Source organism: Varroa jacobsoni, unplaced genomic scaffold (genome assembly GCF_002532875.2).
Source record: "Varroa jacobsoni isolate VJ856 unplaced genomic scaffold, vjacob_1.0 scaffold_862, whole genome shotgun sequence".
NCBI classification, from domain to species: domain Eukaryota; kingdom Metazoa; phylum Arthropoda; class Arachnida; order Mesostigmata; family Varroidae; genus Varroa; species Varroa jacobsoni.
The window spans coordinates 23,577-42,224 of NW_019213764.1; the positions used below are offsets into that span (position 1 = coordinate 23,577).

General features: G+C 39.6%; 1 protein-coding gene across 2 annotated transcripts in view; it reads right to left on the reverse strand.

The window, feature by feature from the left end:
* Positions 1 to 265: 265 nt before the first annotated feature.
* The window catches only part of LOC111264473 (gamma-aminobutyric acid receptor subunit beta-like), a 29,199-nt gene continuing 10,816 nt past the window's right edge, over positions 266 to 18,648 (reverse strand). Inside the window, exons 2-9 of one of the 2 annotated variants that reach the window (XM_022840417.2) lie at positions 13,888 to 13,994; positions 11,788 to 12,085; positions 9,727 to 9,809; positions 7,554 to 7,688; positions 6,533 to 6,685; positions 5,876 to 6,147; positions 4,803 to 4,936; positions 266 to 3,982 (exon numbers count right to left, since the gene is read on the reverse strand). In XM_022840417.2, coding sequence (XP_022696152.1) covers positions 3,766 to 3,982; positions 4,803 to 4,936; positions 5,876 to 6,147; positions 6,533 to 6,685; positions 7,554 to 7,688; positions 9,727 to 9,809; positions 11,788 to 12,085; positions 13,888 to 13,994 — 1,399 coding nt within the window. In that variant the 3' untranslated portion in view covers positions 266 to 3,765. Of the gene's footprint in view, positions 4,004 to 4,802; positions 4,937 to 5,875; positions 6,148 to 6,532; positions 6,686 to 7,553; positions 7,689 to 9,726; positions 9,810 to 11,787; positions 12,086 to 13,887; positions 13,995 to 18,648 lie in introns of both variants that reach the window. The other variant, XM_022840414.2, reaches the window with a different exon arrangement.

The window sequence follows — 18,648 nt, forward strand, 5'->3', positions numbered from 1 at the left end:
ATGACGACCGACGCATCAGTCGGAAACAATGCAAGTATTACCCTAACTTACTACGCAGTTCGAAAATAATCAACCGAGATACCTTATAATCGAGATATTGCCTGACATCGTGCTTACGCTTAAACTAGTTTAGCTTTTGTCTACGTTAAAACTTTCGCCGGTTTTTACTATATGTCCTTCTTTAGAAACACATAATACCAAACTTATCTAACTTGCATCTGTAACTGAATCGGCATGACGAAATTCAGAAAAAACGTCATAGGGCTTTGTCGCCATGATAGATACAATGTTTATTAATGAATACACGAAATATATGAACTGAGTAACTAATACCTATTATATTTGGCGCAGGAACCGGATAAAGAGCACTGGTGAATAGGAAACGATAGCTACTAACTAGTAATTGGATGACAACCTTTTAAGGGGTACAATTATATATAACCACACTATACTTGGTTTCCCCTTCCGATAATCATGAACAACTCTTCGGAGAAATAATTTTCCTATAGGCAACACTACTTAAGCTCATTACTGGACTTATAAAAGAATCGCCAATAGTTCATTTTTTTGGTAATTGCATTTTTAGATGTTTTCGTACGCTTTCTAACGACGACGACGACGATCTCCCACTACTAGCGCCAATGATATTTTCGTGCTTCGTTTGCTGAAAATTAATTAATATGCTGCACATTGTTTACTTTTTGACTTTGTAATTACTTTCCCCCGTTCACCTCGCCTGTAAGATCACATTATGGCTGTTTCTCTCGCCTATTATCATCATTATTACCATTACTCTATTTGCCCTGATTAGGTCATCAACATAAATGGCACCTCACACCAGCAGGGCCACCTCCCCCCCTCATCAGTATTGCTTTTTTTTTTGGTGCCAATAACTCAATGCTGTAATCAAGAGGATTACTTGTTTTGTTCGGAATGCTTCTCTATCATTCTCTTTCATTCGGTACGCCAGTAATGATTCATTATTAACATCTTTCCACACGTTGCTAAGTAAGGACTTTCTTTTGCCGGCCATCAGTATTCTCCCATCATAGGCCACAACACCCGTTGTTTCGCTGTTCTCAAAATACAGGCAGTGTCCTTGCTATAGAACACCCGTCGTTCAACGTTTCATATCGGCAAACATTCTAAAGCCTTTACGATGGAGGATCGGTAATGATGTTTTGTCAGTTTTCCTTAAGGCTCGCAGTCTGAATACTGATATATAACCTAGTAGGATTTTGTAAGCCAGTCTTTCTTTGTTCTGGCCATTCTGTCCTCTATTTCCGGTTTCGTTTCGAGTCGTCCTTCGAATAATAAAGATGGACCCAGCATTCAAAATCATGTTTAATTAATATGTATTATTATAATCAGTAATAGTACTCAGTATAGTATGTGCATACTGATAATTATCTCGTTTTATTCCCATGCGCAGATCAATAGCCTCACTGCCTCTTGTTTTCACTTTCTTTGCCCCTCTTTTGAGAAATTATAGCTGCATGGCTATGTAGCCATGATAATTATGTCCAAAATATAGTAACTGTAATAATTATTATTACTGGTAATAGAGGAATATTTGTTTTGCTATTACATGAACCACACCTTTTATTTTAGCTCATTATTATTATTATTATATCAGAGCTGTTTTCGTCAGGCCGCGTGCCTCGTGCCGCAGGCATGCCGAAGATAATTAACGCTCCTCAAACCTGTAACCGCATGCTTTTTTTTGCTATCGGTCTGTGTACAGATATAACATTATAACATCGCGATTTTTCGCAGATTGTTATCCCAGCAAATATTTGCCCGAACTTAATGAGACGCTCAACGAAATAACAATGTTGCAGTAGGCCAATATAATGGGTCCTTCACTGATTTCTGTTGCGACAGAGTGGTCTAACTGGGCTCACAAGTATACTTGAAAGGGCGCGCTCAAGACTGCGAGCCCTTAAAAACCATATTCTCCATTACCCTCATCACAATGCGACGGGTGGCACATCCAGAATTCATCGTCGCTAATTCACTTTCAATTTCCACAATAAATTACCAATAACGCCGACGACGAATTTATTAAATAGATATTTAGAAAAAGGAATAGGTTCATGGCATGTGATGGGTATACAATGGAGCACGAAAAAACCACAGGCTAACTCCAGTAACTATAAGTCTCTGCATGCGTCTCTGTGCCATCGAGCTGTCGGCTGTACGTTAACAAAGCTTCTTGGAAGGTCTCACGGTAGGTCTTAAGCAATGCTTAACGGCGACAAACGACGCAAATTAAAATAACTTATTTATATTTTACGATAGATGGGACATTGGAAGCTTAGTAAAACATAAGCTCATGCTTTTCATCATTTCTATATTAGAGGCGTGGGTGCTTGATATCTACTTGAGAACTTATTTTAGGGGTTGTGTACGGCTGTTGAATTGATAGATATAAAATAAGCTAGCGAAATATGCGTACGACAATCCGAAATATTTTACTTATTTGCTGAATAAGTGAATGGTGTTGCTTCGGAGAGCGATTTTCGGTAGGGATTGTCGTCTCTCGAAAAAAGCTACGCGTCTTGTCCTAAAGGAATAGCTCAGAACGTTAGTCGAATAAAGTCTTGAAAACAGACTTTTCTGTCTAAATGGTGTAGAAACGCTACCCAAACAACCAGCGCACTTTGGCAGTGAAAACAATTGTTAGAGTTATTCTATTTTTTGCCAAAAATTAACTGGACAGATACAATAGAGCTCAATACCTCTGACGACTGAAGTAGTGAAATACCGTTCCTGCCATAGAGCGATGCGTATGGAGGTATGCGATTAAGACAAAAAATAAAAAAAAAAACCAGGTGAGGTAGTACCTTTGTTTGATGAGCTAGCACTACCTAGGGGTACTGTAATTATATATAGTGCGTGATACAATCTATGCGCTTTTAGCGTCTCTAACCACACTGCAGCTTGCTACCTAATTTAGAGCTCTATCTGTCCTTTGACTCGTTATGGGAATTGTTTGTTTAGTAATTTAACCTATACGTAGATTGTATGCATTGTCCTAAGCTGAATCATTTTAGTACGCAGGATGACCGTTCCCACAACTCATAAGCCATTTAACATGCTACGTAAGTACTCCGTGATTCAGTTATACCACTAATTTTCGTGCTACAGTCACGGAATCTTTTGCGTCTATAATACCTTTAACCTCATAATCTCAGGGACTGCGCTTAAAACACGCTAGAACCACATATATGGGCAGTACTATTTGACGCAGTTCAATGAATTGCTCGCATTGCTTCCTGCTCTAAATAAATCGTTAGTATCGCTAACCATTTGACATATATATATATAATATATATATATATATATATATATTTGATCCTTCCCATCAATCAATATTTTTTTTATTAATAAATACATAGTAGTTGTATCATTATTATACGTTATTCTGAGTAAATCAGTCATTTTCATCCAGTTGCTTGTTATCCACATAGTTGGCATGTAAACAAAAAAAGTACGGCAGTTGTACCAACAACTGCAGACAACGAGATATTGTAGTTGTAATACATAGTATTTTTCGTCCTCTTTACTTTGTCTTCATTCGTTCTCCCTCCCCCCCTCTCTCTCTCTCTCTCTCTCCCCTTCTCCTCTACATTTTTATCTTACCATACCATTGTTTAATCTAATCCTTGGAATCGTTAGCTGTTTGTGTCAGTTTAAATGGTATAATTTATAGAGCATATAATATTTTGTCGATACCCTCTTTTACTAGCCGAACGCGGTGGGTTAGAGCAGGTAGAAGCACCAATAGACGGCGTTAAAGAGCATGTACGACAATGGGAAAATGATGCGCGAGTATTTGTCGATCTTGTTGACATCCTTGATCCGAGGTATGGCGGTACGGATCATCGAAGCGTGCCGCTTGAGGCTGGCCAGCATTCGTGGCCGCCGCTCACCATACTCCGAACGGAAGCGTCTCCGCGTGGCATAGCCGACAGTTGCCCTGGAATTATATGAATTTCCTCTAAGCGGCAGTAGAGGTTTTTGCCAAAGTAGTTACCAGACGGAACACGTGGATGCACAAGAATTGAAACAGGACACAGGCAGGAGATTTCCGGAGGAGATTTCCGATACATACACAATGGTAGAAAAGCAACCACAAGAGCAGCGAAAAGAATACCAAACAATGTAGAAAGTTAGATAGCTCACGCGATTATTAGGATTTAGTGGCAGATCGAACATAACAGTAGGACGGGTCGGATCAGTACAAGCTAAGTATTTATTTGATATCTATGGGAAAATTTTATGTAATCAGGAAGTTGAATAGAATACGTAAACTCTTACGAGAAGGTAAGAATCAATACGAAATTACGAAGCATCTGAAAGGAACAATGGCTTCTTCGATGCTTACAAAATAAACAAATATACTTCGCATTTATTTATGTTAACGTGCGTCCGATAAAGGCAGAAATATACTGTAACTAAATAACAAAAAATTGCGAAGGTATTGTGACTGGAGTGAAGCATCATCTAGAAACACGCACCATACGAATTTACATACGCTGTAACTCGTCATTGATACAACATTAGCTCTTGATGATTGCAAGTTATAAAGCTCAATTTATAAGGTCCAAAGCCCGACCGCAACAGAATATTGACCCGAACGTTAAAGTCTCCCTACGGTACGCATTTGTTGAGGCATGAATTTAAATTCACCCAATTCGATAAATTTTTCTTTGTGTTTTTAACTCTTAACGTTAAACATAATTCTATTTGTAAATCCCATTCATGTTCGATACAATTAGATCGATTTCGATACCTACCTGTGTGTGATTCTGAAGGACGGAGGGTATTTGCCATCTCCTTCGGAGATATTTCCGTACGATCTGCGGCGGTTCCGGATGCAAGGTATGGGCGACATGCGCACGTCGTGCAACTCGATGATCTCTTCGTTGTTCTGAATAAGTGCATTGAATCATGATAATAGAAATTGATATTATTGGACACTTGAATAATTTGTTTTACATAAAAGGCGCATAGAAGTTTTTTGCCTGAATTAGATCTACACGTTCCTCGTAATAGTTGCTTATAGTGCCTTAAAGTTGCTTAAAGTGAGCCCTTTTAGGACGATATTGCAATGTGTCTGACAAGAACAAATCAGACCATCCATGCGCCCATATACTTTATTGACTTAAATCAAAGGTCTTTCAAGTTGGGAAGGTTCTAAAACGTCACCTAAAATCTTCAAGAAATATCGCAAATAGACGCATATGACGTTTGCCAATTAATATACACAATGCTTCCAGTGGAATTACTATACGACCGAGCGTGTTCACCTGTACCTTTCTTTTTCGTGTTAATCACACTTCTCTTGTTGAAGTAAGCGATTTACGTAAATCTTTAAGCTTAAATACACTTATACTTGTAAAACATATAAATACATATTTTTTAAAATCAAAAAAGAAAGACCCCAGTTTTCCATTTACAGTGATCATATTCGCTTCGGGGCTCGCTGAGCAACGAGAATCTACAAAGGCGCTCCGCAGACAAGTCAAAAGTTCTCTTTTGCTCATCGCAGTTACCATTTCCAGTGGAACTTAACCATTACGAACTGTATACGCGAATTCCGCTTCTTCTATCGCTGCGTTTCGTCAGTTATTCAGTAAACTCGTTCAACGTGCAGCGAGTGCAGAATCGAAACAGGTGGTCAGATAAAATTAACACCAGTCATTTCATATATATATAAGACATAATATGTGAAAAAAAAAAGGTTTAAAGTTGGCCTATGGCACAAATCATGTGAATTATAAAAGCAATTTTTGTGACGACTATATGTTGACGATAAACCTTGGGTCGAAACCCATTAGGATGGTGTGCAGGTGGGTAGCGCTCTCACCGGATAAACGGCATCGTTGGGAACATTGAGCGGCGGAGGCGGTGGTGAAGGAGACTTTTCATCCAGCGTTTTACTCTTCTGCCGCTTGGGCTTTTTTTTGGCTCGAGCGCCCCAGTAAGTGTAATTGACGGCGGCGTATTCAAGTAACGCGGCAAAGACGAACACGAAGCACATCACGAGGTAGATGTCTATTGCCTTCACGTAGGAAATTCGGGGCAAAGATGATCGCACACCAGTACTTATCGTCGTCATCGTCAGCACCGTCGTGATTCCTACATTCAGCCAAAAAAAAAACTAATTATTAGCGACTTTTGACACTTATCGAGAGTTGCGTTGCAGTGTTTATCCATTCATTGGAGTAATAACTCCAAAAACGTACACAATTATTAATGGCACGTCAGCTCGCCTAACAAGATCGTTGTATCACTCTCATATGTGTATAGCGCTCATATTTGTTAATCCTTTTCTAGCATAAGTCTCTATTTCTTATAACTATGCACAAGTTGGTCATGTTTTTTTTTTACTATTCCTTTTAAAAACGAGGTAGACTAAGTCCTATACACACACCAATATTTTTAAAAGCTCGATTTTATAAACGTTAGTATCAAGATTAATTTAAGGCTTATGTGTGATAACGTTAATGAGTGTGTATCTTACCTAACGCGACACGAGCAGAAGTAGCCTCGTGATTGATCCAGAACGAGACCCAAGAGAGCATGACAATGAGGATTGAGGGCAAGTAGGTCTGGAAAATGAAGTAGCCGATGTTGCGCTTCAATTCAAAGCTTAGAGACAGCCGCTGATACGTCCCTGTAATCGCAAGTTGTTTAAAATGCTTTGGATGTTCCATATATTCCATATTACGCAAACGAGCTTTTTGTAATATTTTAATTTCTCCTTTTGTGCTCTGACACTGAATTTGAGACGGTAATGTTAGTTTTAAAATTTGCTCACATCTCATAGAAACAATTTGTCACATTCTACTTCAGCGGTATCGAACCCACTCGGCTGCTGTTATTTGTAAAGTAAATACTTGACTCTGTCACATGAAGTACACAAGTGCAGCTTAATCTTAGTATGTGCCTAATTCTGGGGTGGACGGTAACGCTCATATATATCAATCACGCGCATTTCGAATGTGTCGAAATAATCTGCGGCATGTTGCATAATTGCGAGAGCCTTGTAAATGATATGCATGAACAGAGTTGCACGCTCCAGTGGAGCATGCGCGTTCGTCAAAATGCATGACAATCTTCGTGAACAGTCGGTTTGTAGTGAAGGCGCTAAAGTATCCAAATGTATCTACGTACTGCTTCTAATTTGAGCTCACGGTTACTTTGAAGATCCACTTCGTCTTATTTCCTAGTTGCGTGGATGCTGTTTTGGACCTCATTCGTACTTTACTATAGTATACCGTAAACGACAAATTAAAGCTATCTCGTTGACAGTTTTCTCATGAAAAGCTTTACCGACCTGTAGCACCTTCACGAGATCTTACTTTTAAATCTACATCATTAATAATCACTGTTTTCCCTTCTGTTGTAAAATTCTTTTTCCTGTCTAGGAATTACCGGTATCGTAAGTTGTTCTTCGCTCTTCTAACAACGGTGATACTAATTGTTTACTATTGTGGTGACTTCCACCCTTTAAATTAGAATATTAGCTCAAACAGTCTTACCGGTAGCAAGGGACTCTTTTCTATCTGTCGTTTCATGACGGACGATTGAGAATTGCGGCAATTCAGATGATCCCACCCCTCGAACGGGCGTTGGCTGCTTCCAATACATTACCACCTCGTCCACTGTGTACCCATCTAAAATGGTAAAAAAACGAATAAAATTAATTCTAATAAGCTGACTTTGGTAACATACAATGCATATTAAACAGGTGCACCGTAATATTGATCGGTATCAATCCAAAAAAATCACCCGCTACCCCATCCCTTTGCTCAGAATGTCAGACCTTTGGAGACCTTTGACGAACTTCTGTCAGCCGTAGAATTATTCAGTAAAATTCTCCGTCTTAAAGTGTACAACAGTTCAAATATGTTACTTCAGCTTAATATTTTTCTACCCAATTACCATCAAAGCAGAACAAAACGCTTTTCAAAGCTTACATTTGTTTTACAGTGTATTAAATCGAACAATTGAAATATTAGAAATACTTATATACTACAGACCATATCGTTTCGCTACAGTTACAGATCGATACTTGGTTCAAGTTAAAAAAAAAAAGTATTGTGAAAAAAATGCATATAGGCTACTATATATAGATAGCTTTAAAAATACATGCTATTAATATACTTCTAGCAAAAACGAACGGATGGAGTTGAACCATATATATAGATGTAGTAATGTGTTTTGGAATGCCTGCAGCTGTGATCGGTAGGCTCTTTCACTGGAAATGTCGGCTATTGCGGTCTTTGTAGGCGACCAAGCATAAAAAAATTCGCAGGCCCATAGCGTACTTTGTGAGCATAAGAACTACGGTAACATTAGCGTATAATAATGAATGCTTTGTACTTGAGAATTATCAGTGCACGTTGTATGTGGTGATAGCATAGTATAAGAGAAAAAATCTATCACTAACTCCGAGCTGATTTACAATAACTATATACCTACCTATATTTTCCAAATTATCTCATGCATGCTTATATTGCAGACTATTACCGACGAAAGGCTTATATCCGTGTGGTCTCTTTTTACATAGCCTACTAAAAAAATTCACCAGATGCGAGCACGTATGAGTGTCATTTCTAAGAAAAATCAAGACGATACAAAATTTGGCGTACGTTTTCTCACAGGCCAGATCGGATGTCCTAGTCTATATCAGAACACTGTACACGACCAGGGCCGAACAGCATGTCCCTCTTTAACATGGGGAAAACAGCTCGGCAAAAATTGGGGTTCGATCAAAAGACCAGCTCGTGGGGAAGTAAGATAGGAGGCAGATTGTACTACTCAGTGAGAATTACTAGAGGAGACAGCTGAGGGTGGCAGCACTGGCGTGTGAGTGCGTCTGTACGATGGGCAGTTTCGTGACTTGTCGGCAGATTCAGGTTATACTGGGAAACAACAAGGACAATTCTTCTACTGGAAGTGTCGCATGTGGCGCTGCCGTTTCTTTGGCTTAACCCCATTCCTACAAGGCGGTACGATCAATTCAGTTCCCGTCCCAGCAGCAATCTTGCAGTGGCAACCGTGCCTCGATCTCTGCGTCATCGCCCGGTAATGGAACAAACGGATGCTGCGAGGCAAAGGATCTGAGACTTCCGCCGTACGCCTGTCCTCTGGCTCCTCAGTCCCCCTTTTTACAGATCAAGCTACTGCTGTCGGTGCTATTGTAACTGATATTGATCTAATGGTGCAGAATTCGGTAGTCGTATAGGTTAGAAGATTTGGAAGGGGAGACTGACATACTAATTCCTTCATGTTCAGATAAAAAAAGGGCCGCTACCGACAGACCTAAGCAAGTAAGTAATGATTTGCGCTGTGGAGGGTCAGTTTCGATACACTGTCATATGCAAAAAAGCCTATTGGTTAAGCTGACTTTCGTGTGGATAGACAATAGCGGTTGATCGTCTTTTGTTTTGTGTTTACAGCCGATACCACTAACTTGTAGAATATAGCTTGTGTGCATGATTTACAAGACATGAGTTCATCCGGCTCCAGTTTTGTAAAAAGCTCCTGTCCATCCTTCCTGCCAGTCTTTACCAAATTAAAGTAAGTAGTTAACGCTGCGAATAGAATATTGTCGTCCCTGGTTTTCCGTATTATAGAAGACATAAGTCATGCATAAATCAGAAAAGGTACGTGTAACAACAAGTGCATGCATGTCGTCATGTAACTTACAGCTCTCGATCTCCACGGTGCAATTCTGCGCGTCAAGGGGATAATAATGAAGATCCATCATACAGGCTAAGGTTGTCGTAAATCTGAAATTGCGTCCAAAAAAATGAATTTGATATTATTGTTGTTATACTTTTTTCCTTGTTTACGTATATCCCGATTAAGTAAATGGCTCGTTAGTTATCTAATCTATCGGCTATCTGATAAGTTTCATCATGAAAGCACGTTGAAGCAAATGGATGTGCCCGTCCTTTCTAGAAAAGGAGATAACAAGCGACAAATCCTCGGAGCTCATGGTTATCCAATGCATCAACTCGAATCGGAAAATAACTTGGCCAGTCTATTTCGAATACCTTCGAACAGTCGCTCGTGGCTCTGTTAGGTTTGTGTCACGCCAAGGAAAAGGACGACAAGAAGGAGAATATGCTTATATTGAAGAAAAAGAAGAACTGTCGAGACGCATCCTGATGCTTTCAATATGGTAGCTGCTGCTGATGCTGCTCGCAAAGGAAAATCTACCCTCTAATCTTCAAAGATGATTTAGTCACACATGGTAGCCTAGCAAACATTGAGCCTGGTGTCGCTACTACAGCTGGAACTATCCGTTACTGCGACCCATATTGGGGTTCAGGGATTTATTTGCACGACGAGAAGGATCAAGGATTGAGTTGCCACGCAAGAAGGGCTGACAGCTCGCAACTCTACCAGCCCCGTCGTGTCTGACGCCGAACCAATATAGAAAATATAGTAGTCTGTATCTAGGAGAACAAATACATGAAAGGTTTCTCGTCCTCTGTATCGTAGTGTTCCGGGCGCACTGCTTCGTGGCCTAAACACGGTTTGCTATATCAAAAATTTGATATAAATACGTATATTTACATGTTTACGCAATACATAATACGCACAAAGTACACGTTTCGATATTTGTGGCAGTTTTCAATGTTGACAATTTCCCTGGCACTCACCTGTGCATATATTTTCCTTTGGACTCATAATGATCTTCCGATAGTATACACCTTCAAAGACAATTATCCATCAATTTCTTTCAACGCTATGGCTTCACATGGTGTGACTCTACAATGAAAAGTCTGGCTAGTCACGCGCCGTTAAACTTTGTTTAATACAAGTCATCTAGATAATCTAGTCCTCTAGTAACATAGTAAATAACAGTTGACTGGCCTGTGGATAGAAGCCATTGAAAGCCTTATCCCACGGTGTTAACGTCGAGAATAAAAAGTGTAGGTGAAATACAGTGCGCATATACGTAGTACAAAGTTACGACAGGTATGTAGATACGGACAACTGGGTGTCTTAATAAATGGCCTTAACCCTGATTTTATATTCGCCTATTAGGTACTCTTAGGTAAGAGAGCTTTATACAGCCTGAAATAGGGATAAGATTTAAAGCTACACCAAAGTTTGCACCAAGAATGAGAAAAGATATAGCGCGAAAACATACCTAAAGATGTGTTGTACTCCGTTACATTCGCTGAATTTGTGTCTTTTATCTGATGGAATGTTTGACGGCGGTGTGGGACAGACAATTTAGAAACAGTCAGTTTATATTCGCCGAATCTCTTTGCCGTCTCTCTTCCAGCTCTGGCGAAAAGATCAGGATTTCTAAGCAAGATAAACACATACACACACCTAGAGTTGTTTCGGCATTGCCAACTTTCTTCACTTGCCGACTAGAACCACTGGCTTCTACTATATGCAAAGGAGGAGCCACCAATTGCACAAAGGAGGCGCCCTTATCGGCTTTTGACATTCGAAAATTTCTACAGGGGATATCCATCAATACGAACTTGTTTTTGCCCTTTATGTGAGTATCACGCAGCTTCAAATCGTAACGCCATTCAGCACAAGATGGCACCATTCTGATCATAGAAGTTATTAGCATTTAAACATCCTTCTATCAGAGCTTATGTTCTTGAATGATTAAGCAGATATTAACTAAGGCAGTAGCATAATTATTTTTCAATATGTAGAACAGACCAATTTAATTTTGTCGACGATCTCAAATTGTTCCATGTCTATGTAGACAACAAATAAAGTACTACTTACCTCATTCCGTACGTGATGTGTCCGTCTGATTTGAGTCGAACCATTTTATTTTTTTCCGTGACATCATGAAGAAATGAATTTTTGTCGTTAGCGAAGAACGTATCTGGCACCCAGATCTTCTCGGCAAAATCACCTGACAACGTTAACTCTTGGCTTCCGCCCTCACCGGAACTGAATGCCAATCGCTCGTCTACCCAATATTGGTTCAGGTACAGTGTAATCGTGTAATCCATATTTACCTCGGAGATGCTATCAAAACTCGCGATCAGCAGATCCATTCCTATGTGCAAAGGTTTGCCTAAGATAGAATCACAGGTCACATATGTGAAATGGCTATGTATTGCTTCATTATTCCATAGAACTAAGGTTGAGAGTCCTTTTTCCCATTACCGGGACCAAACATATGTTTTATAGGATTCGAGCTATGTTTGAATCACTCGAAGGCGCTTCACTACAACGATAAAGCGAGACAAGTAACGTAGCTAAACATGTAATTATTTCATCTTTGCGAACAGAAATAGTTTTCAAGCACACATGATTCTGTTCGAATAGGTCAGGACAACGAAAGCAGAGATGACCTTTCTCCTGTAAAATACTGGACTTCTCCTAAGTATATTGTATCGAGTTAATGCGCGCGTAAAAGGATTTAAGTATGCCGTCTAACTGGGTTTTCGCACCAAAACCCAATATCGATTTATCTTAATTCAAAATTTCTTTCAGTCAGAAAACTACAACAGTTTAGAGTAAGTCAAACCATGACTTAAATGGTCAGGTTTTAGCGTTGGAAAACGGTCGGTCGAAGGACATTTATGTTTTTTGCAACAGTACAACTTGAACGATGAAAAGATGCTCTCTTAGTTGTTTCTAGAAAATCTTTGTCTGAGCCTCAGAAGACCAGCCCTATTTAAAAAAAATAGCGAGTATGTATCGAAGATAGCAGCCAGGCTCATTTCCCCTTATGACTAGCATTCTCTTTGTTATTACATCATTCGAAACAATCCGTACGTTCTCTTAAAACAAGTCCCATGTTCCGCCGTTTAACGGACGTAGTGAATGCTTCCAGTTCGACATTCAGCGCCGCCATTCGGCATCAGATTGACTTCTAGCACAAAATACACTGTGTCTGCGCTTGGATTCGAATTTAGACCATCATGAATCCTTAAGATTAGAGGGAAAAGAGGTTACCCGTAACGATTTAACCGAGATAATTATAATGAAGTAAATCGGGTAAGATGCCGTATGGGTTGGAGGCGTAACGCTGATGTTGCATTATGTCAAAAACACGTCGCTGGGTGGTAGACAGAGTCGCTAGGGAAATATGACCTTTTCGATATAATGCGCGACCGAATGCATCTAGCAGATGGTTTCGACTAACGATGTCCGTTGCTGGATTGAACTTTCTTTCCGAGAGGGATTATTTATAATCTATGAAGGACAACGTTGCGCTTTGGCAGTGTTCATAAAATGTGCTAGTCGACATCGAGGTTGTGAACGGAGCACGCAACATGACCTCCATTCACTGGGGGACGTCGCGAGGCCGGTGCTTATTAGCTAGCAAGTGACTAACGTAAGATGTGAAAACAAATTCGGTGGTCAACATCTTGCAATCCGCGCATCGTCCAGGTTTACTCGTATCTATAGTCATAATACCTCCTACACCTACGCGTACAACCAGCGCTACCTCTAAAATCGACAACTGCTTAGTAGTATCCGCCTATCATATAGACATTTACATAGAAGTAATAATCGGTTATAGTGGATTTGCGCTGGCATTTTTCAAATTAGTGATTTATTAAAGCTAGAACATCGATCTTAGCTTGCAATTCGGCGAGCGTACATGTATTTTGCTAGCGGATAAGGCTAGTATCTTGTTAGCCTCTCTTGCAGGACAGGCCTACCGCCAGTATAATTTTACTAACTGGAACGTCTGAATAGTGCCGTGTTGGAAACGGACAGACGAATCGTTGCCGAAACGATTTTTGAGTTGGTTGCATTCGACAATGGCGGTAATGAGTTTACTTTACTGGCTAATGAAAACGATCCCATTCTCATACTATTTACATTTGTGGTAAGGTTGTCTTGTACAAGTTCTGCACTCACCCCCAAAATTAGGTCTTAACCGAATGTCGTAGCCGTTGAGAATGTTCTTTAAAATGTCGGTGATGTTTTCAAGTTGCTCAGGCCGTCGGTTGATCTGACTCGCGTGGCTGAAACATCAGAGGTGTTTTCAGATCCGGGCCAGTTTTTAGTAATGTTGATCGAATTGTAAGTACCTTAGCTAGCATGCAGTCGTTGATTACAATATAGTGCATTACCGAACACTCGATTGCCTCGGGTGCAATAGATCAGAACTATTCTATAGCATGAGGTCGAGCTTGGAACAACTTACTTACGGATACGATAAGATCTGGGTACAAATGCTGAAGTAAATGCGACTAGACTTAGGTACAGGTCTCAGGAGTAAAATATCGTTCGGAATACATTAAATGGAAGGCAAAGCAATCGTTTGATGATGATAATTGACGAAAATCAGCTTGGCGTCTACTTTACATCGTGCCTTAACTCTCGTTTAGATTTAATCTACAGATCAGCTTATGTTCAACAATCCAAGCAAAATTGAAATACAAACAGATGCCGTCTCACATGTGTAACGACCGCTCTTCACAATTTACATAACATTATGTTCATCGCCGGCTATAAGTGAGAATGATCTTACTGGTGTCATGGAATCCGTCAAGAAGCGCTAAGCGCATAGTAACAAACTATAATTAATTACCTATTTCATTCTTCTAAATTTACGTTCGAAATCACCCATTCTTTATTGAATATATGCCATTCATGAATTAAACGTGCCGCCTGTTTATGATATTCAACCTTTAATTAATTTACTGGAAAACATATCATTTTTGTGATCGTCAAGCCTGTCACAGAATCTACCTAGATAGAAATAATAATAGGTAAAATGGGGCCCGACGTTATGATCTCGAACGAAGTCGACAGCTGTCACCGATAGATTTTCAAGCTTGCACTGAGAATAACAGTCGTTGAAACCTACAGACGACCTAGCTTCAGCTAGTTTTGGGGAGTGATTTATGTTCCGCATGCGGATCGTCGTCAGCTCAAGGTCGGGACTCGAAGGTCGACCCACTTTTATAGCGTTTTACTCTTGTCTGAATTACTATCATTGTTACTATCACAGTTAATCTAGAGGTGTGGCAGGTATGTCTATTGCTATTGTGATAATGACTATCCCGACCACAATAAGAATCATATTAATGAAATACACGAATCAACAGATTATCTTCACAGAAGGATTACCTAGAGGAAATTGCGTCCGAGCTAGCTTAATCCTACCTGTGGAATGATTGCTGTTTTTCACGGACATCACCTGGAGATGGATAGTTTGTCGACCAACAAGGGCACCGTAACAAATATCTATGTTGAAGTAAGAAAGCCATAGAGGAAAGCACCTGCTTCTCGTTACTATTAGATTTATTCCGTCGCGGACAGTGACGGTAACTGAGTGACTGTAGGGTTGTGTGGATATGTATGTGTATATGTACGAGAGTCTGCGTTAGGCGCCTGCTACTGGCGTCCACATAAGCAACTAGGGCTTTTGTCCTCTGGTGTGAGGGGTGCATCACCGCAAGACTTGAAGGTCAGCCCTTCCTAAAGCAAGCCTGTTCGGGCGAATAAGCAGAAGTCTTTTTGGACATTGCCGCCGAATTCCGCTTTACTCTGCTCTGCGGTGAGGGCCCGTGACGATTTCGCTTGACTTCCTGTCCCTGCAGAATAGTTTGCGCCTACCGCGAGGCAGAAGGGAACATCTCCGTGACCCCATAGCCCCTAATACCCTGCCGTTTTTTGCATGCCTTAGAGACTGCGCAAAAGCACACTTTGCTGTCGCTCGCTGGTTTGCACTTGCATTTAGGCCGCCGCCCAGCGTCGAGGAGACCAATTTGCCGCGAGCAAAAATTCAGCATAATCAAAACGGCCGGCCAACCAACACGTCACAGGCAGTCACAGCGACGCACAGTCACTGCGACGGCAAGTGAAAGCGTTCCGTGCCGTATTGGTAGGAAAATGTATTTACGCAAAGTTAATTTCGCCTCACGAGCAGTTCCAATTTTCACTCTGGTTTGCGGAGACTTCGAACCCCTCGAAGGGACGACATATAATCTATAAATCTATAACAATAACGACTAAATAATAAGTAGATTGTGTGTCGTTGCAAAGTGTTTGCAGCAACAAAAGCAAAGGATTTTTAATAATAAAAACAAATGAAATGGATTTTGCGACATACCGTCGATTATTGCACCGACTAGCTCGATCGTAAGATGGCTTGAGAAGTGACCTGTAAAATTATGATGAACAGCATAATATGCTATCATGGGCAATCTTATACTAGTTCGTTCGATATGGACAATATGCCCGCGTATTAAATAGAGAACGTTATAGTGGTAAATGCACTCTGTTAGTATAACGTGTTCCGTAATAGTAGACCCCCATCTACTTTCATTATACAGAGAAGATAGGCTTTTAAATAATATTTGCTTTTTCGAATAAAATAACATACCGGTAATATAATAAACACAGCTACAGCAGCGAACAAGTCCGGAGGAATGAAAACGGGACGTTTTGAAACAGATGCACGTTAACCATGCAGGATCGGCATTATCTGTGTACGTAGTACGGCAGTTCCTGTCTAATACAAGTTCAAGTCAGCAATAGTGAATCTCCATCTAATGTTAACAGCTAATCATGGAGAAGAGGACTTCTAAACACTGCCAAAACCGTCACTAGAGCAGACGCTATCTATGCGGTCGCTTAAGTCTCTTGATTACGATGCGCAGAAGTGCAAATCGGATCAGCCGTTCACTTTACGCGGAGGGCCATGTCTGCTTGGGGCAGTCACGTGCCGCCTCGACCACCAACATGCGTCTGAACTTCCCGTACTAATAATTTCTGTGCCAGATCGTGAGCATACGCGTTATTTATTTAGACGCAAAGCACCGCTATTATAATTAACACCGTGTGGAATACAGTTTCTTTTCGCACTTATATATATATGTATATCGCTTTTCGACAAATAAATAGTATTATGGTTTATAGTATTAAGATTGTATGACGAAAAATAACAAGTATAATATATTAGTCAGAGCATAGTGGATCCCGTAAGCGTTCCTTGAAATTGTATAAGAGATATCGATGTTACTGCCAGGCCATCTTAGAACAAAAGTAACTTCGATACAATAGAAACAGATAGAAGTGAATAGAGAACGCAAATTTGTAATAAATACGAATCCTGTTGGCGCTGGAGATCACCTATTTACTGGCGTAATATCATATTGAAGTTTTCGACTAAATGAGATAAGTCTATCAGTGTTGTTCCGTGGAGTTTTCCTCGTACCCTTTAAAGTCCTTCTGGCAACCATCTTCCGGCACTCTATTGCCGTAACGGTTCAATCATCCACACGTAACAAATTCATCTAAAATCCTGATGAACAAATCTGTTCTGAAAGCAGCATTTAAACGATGGTCCAAATATTTTTTTTTTGGTTTTAGCACAATATCGTGTTTATTTCTCTTTTTATTTTTTTTACAATACTCTTACGTTACTGACGTTATTTCTGGCGTCTCACTGAATCGTTTTTCTTTAGCGTTTGGTTGTCATCTTTGAAATAAGAAATAATAACTGAATTAAATACAAAAATACTAGACGCGAGGCTTGCGACGATACATCATCGTTATTGCTATTTTTTCACACAAACATATTGAAATAATTTCCACCGGGACCTTTTGCGTCCGCTAGTGCCGCTGAAGTCTATACGATAAAGATTTGCGGTACCTACAAGCCAGTTTTTTCCTGTTTGGGAAGCTTTGTGCTATTTACCTGCTGTTTTGAAATAGACGATGCCGCTACAGGATAAGAGCAGATTCTAGTCATGATTGTCTAAGTCTGGATAGACTTTTTAATTTAATTTATTTTTATTTAACTACATATATAACTTAACTTTAATCAACTTAATTTATTAACTTGAGGCAGTTTTCATGCATTTGCTCGTTCAATCGGGCTCATTTGATTAAGTACTATTGAGCATTACAAGCCCGAAAAAGAATCAAATAAATTCGTTTAAAGGAACAGAGTTGATTATTAATTACATTTAAAAATAAGAATATTCTTTTAATTTAGTAAATATTCACTGCTATTAAGGAAAAAGAAGCGGTCTCCTTTTATTCACGTAACCGTTTTAAAAATAGAACAGAGAAGAGCTTTCAATTCACCCGCCTACTAGCAGAAAAATACTTTGAATGCAAAAATTGTATTTTATGTTAGTATGTCATTTTTTTTTTGTTTAATGTTAAAAAATTCCAGAGAAACAATATTTCAGTATGGTCAGTCATGCAAATACAACAACGATACTTACGGGAACATCTGGAGCATTATATCAAAGATAAAGTTTGAAAAATAAGTCGATTATTTATCTTTAGCACTTCTTCAAGCATTTTCATTGATACTCTATCGAAGCTTCGGTAACCACCTTCGTAAAATTACTGCTTATATAATTCTGCATCTAATTTGCGTTCTCTCTGATACGATGTTATTGCTAGTGTTTTATGCTGTAATGCACGTATACATAAAATAAACGTGGTGAACAGTGCAATTTATACGTAGAATTTGTGTGCGAGAAAATGAGTAAGTAACAATTATTTTATTTCATTTTTATATTATATATATCCAAGCGCATCATTTGGCTCTTAAGCTGACGGTAAAGATATTACTAAACATAATAGGATAATGGATGGTGCCATATACGTTCATATGTGAAAAATCCATTACCAGCTGAACACTAGTTAATC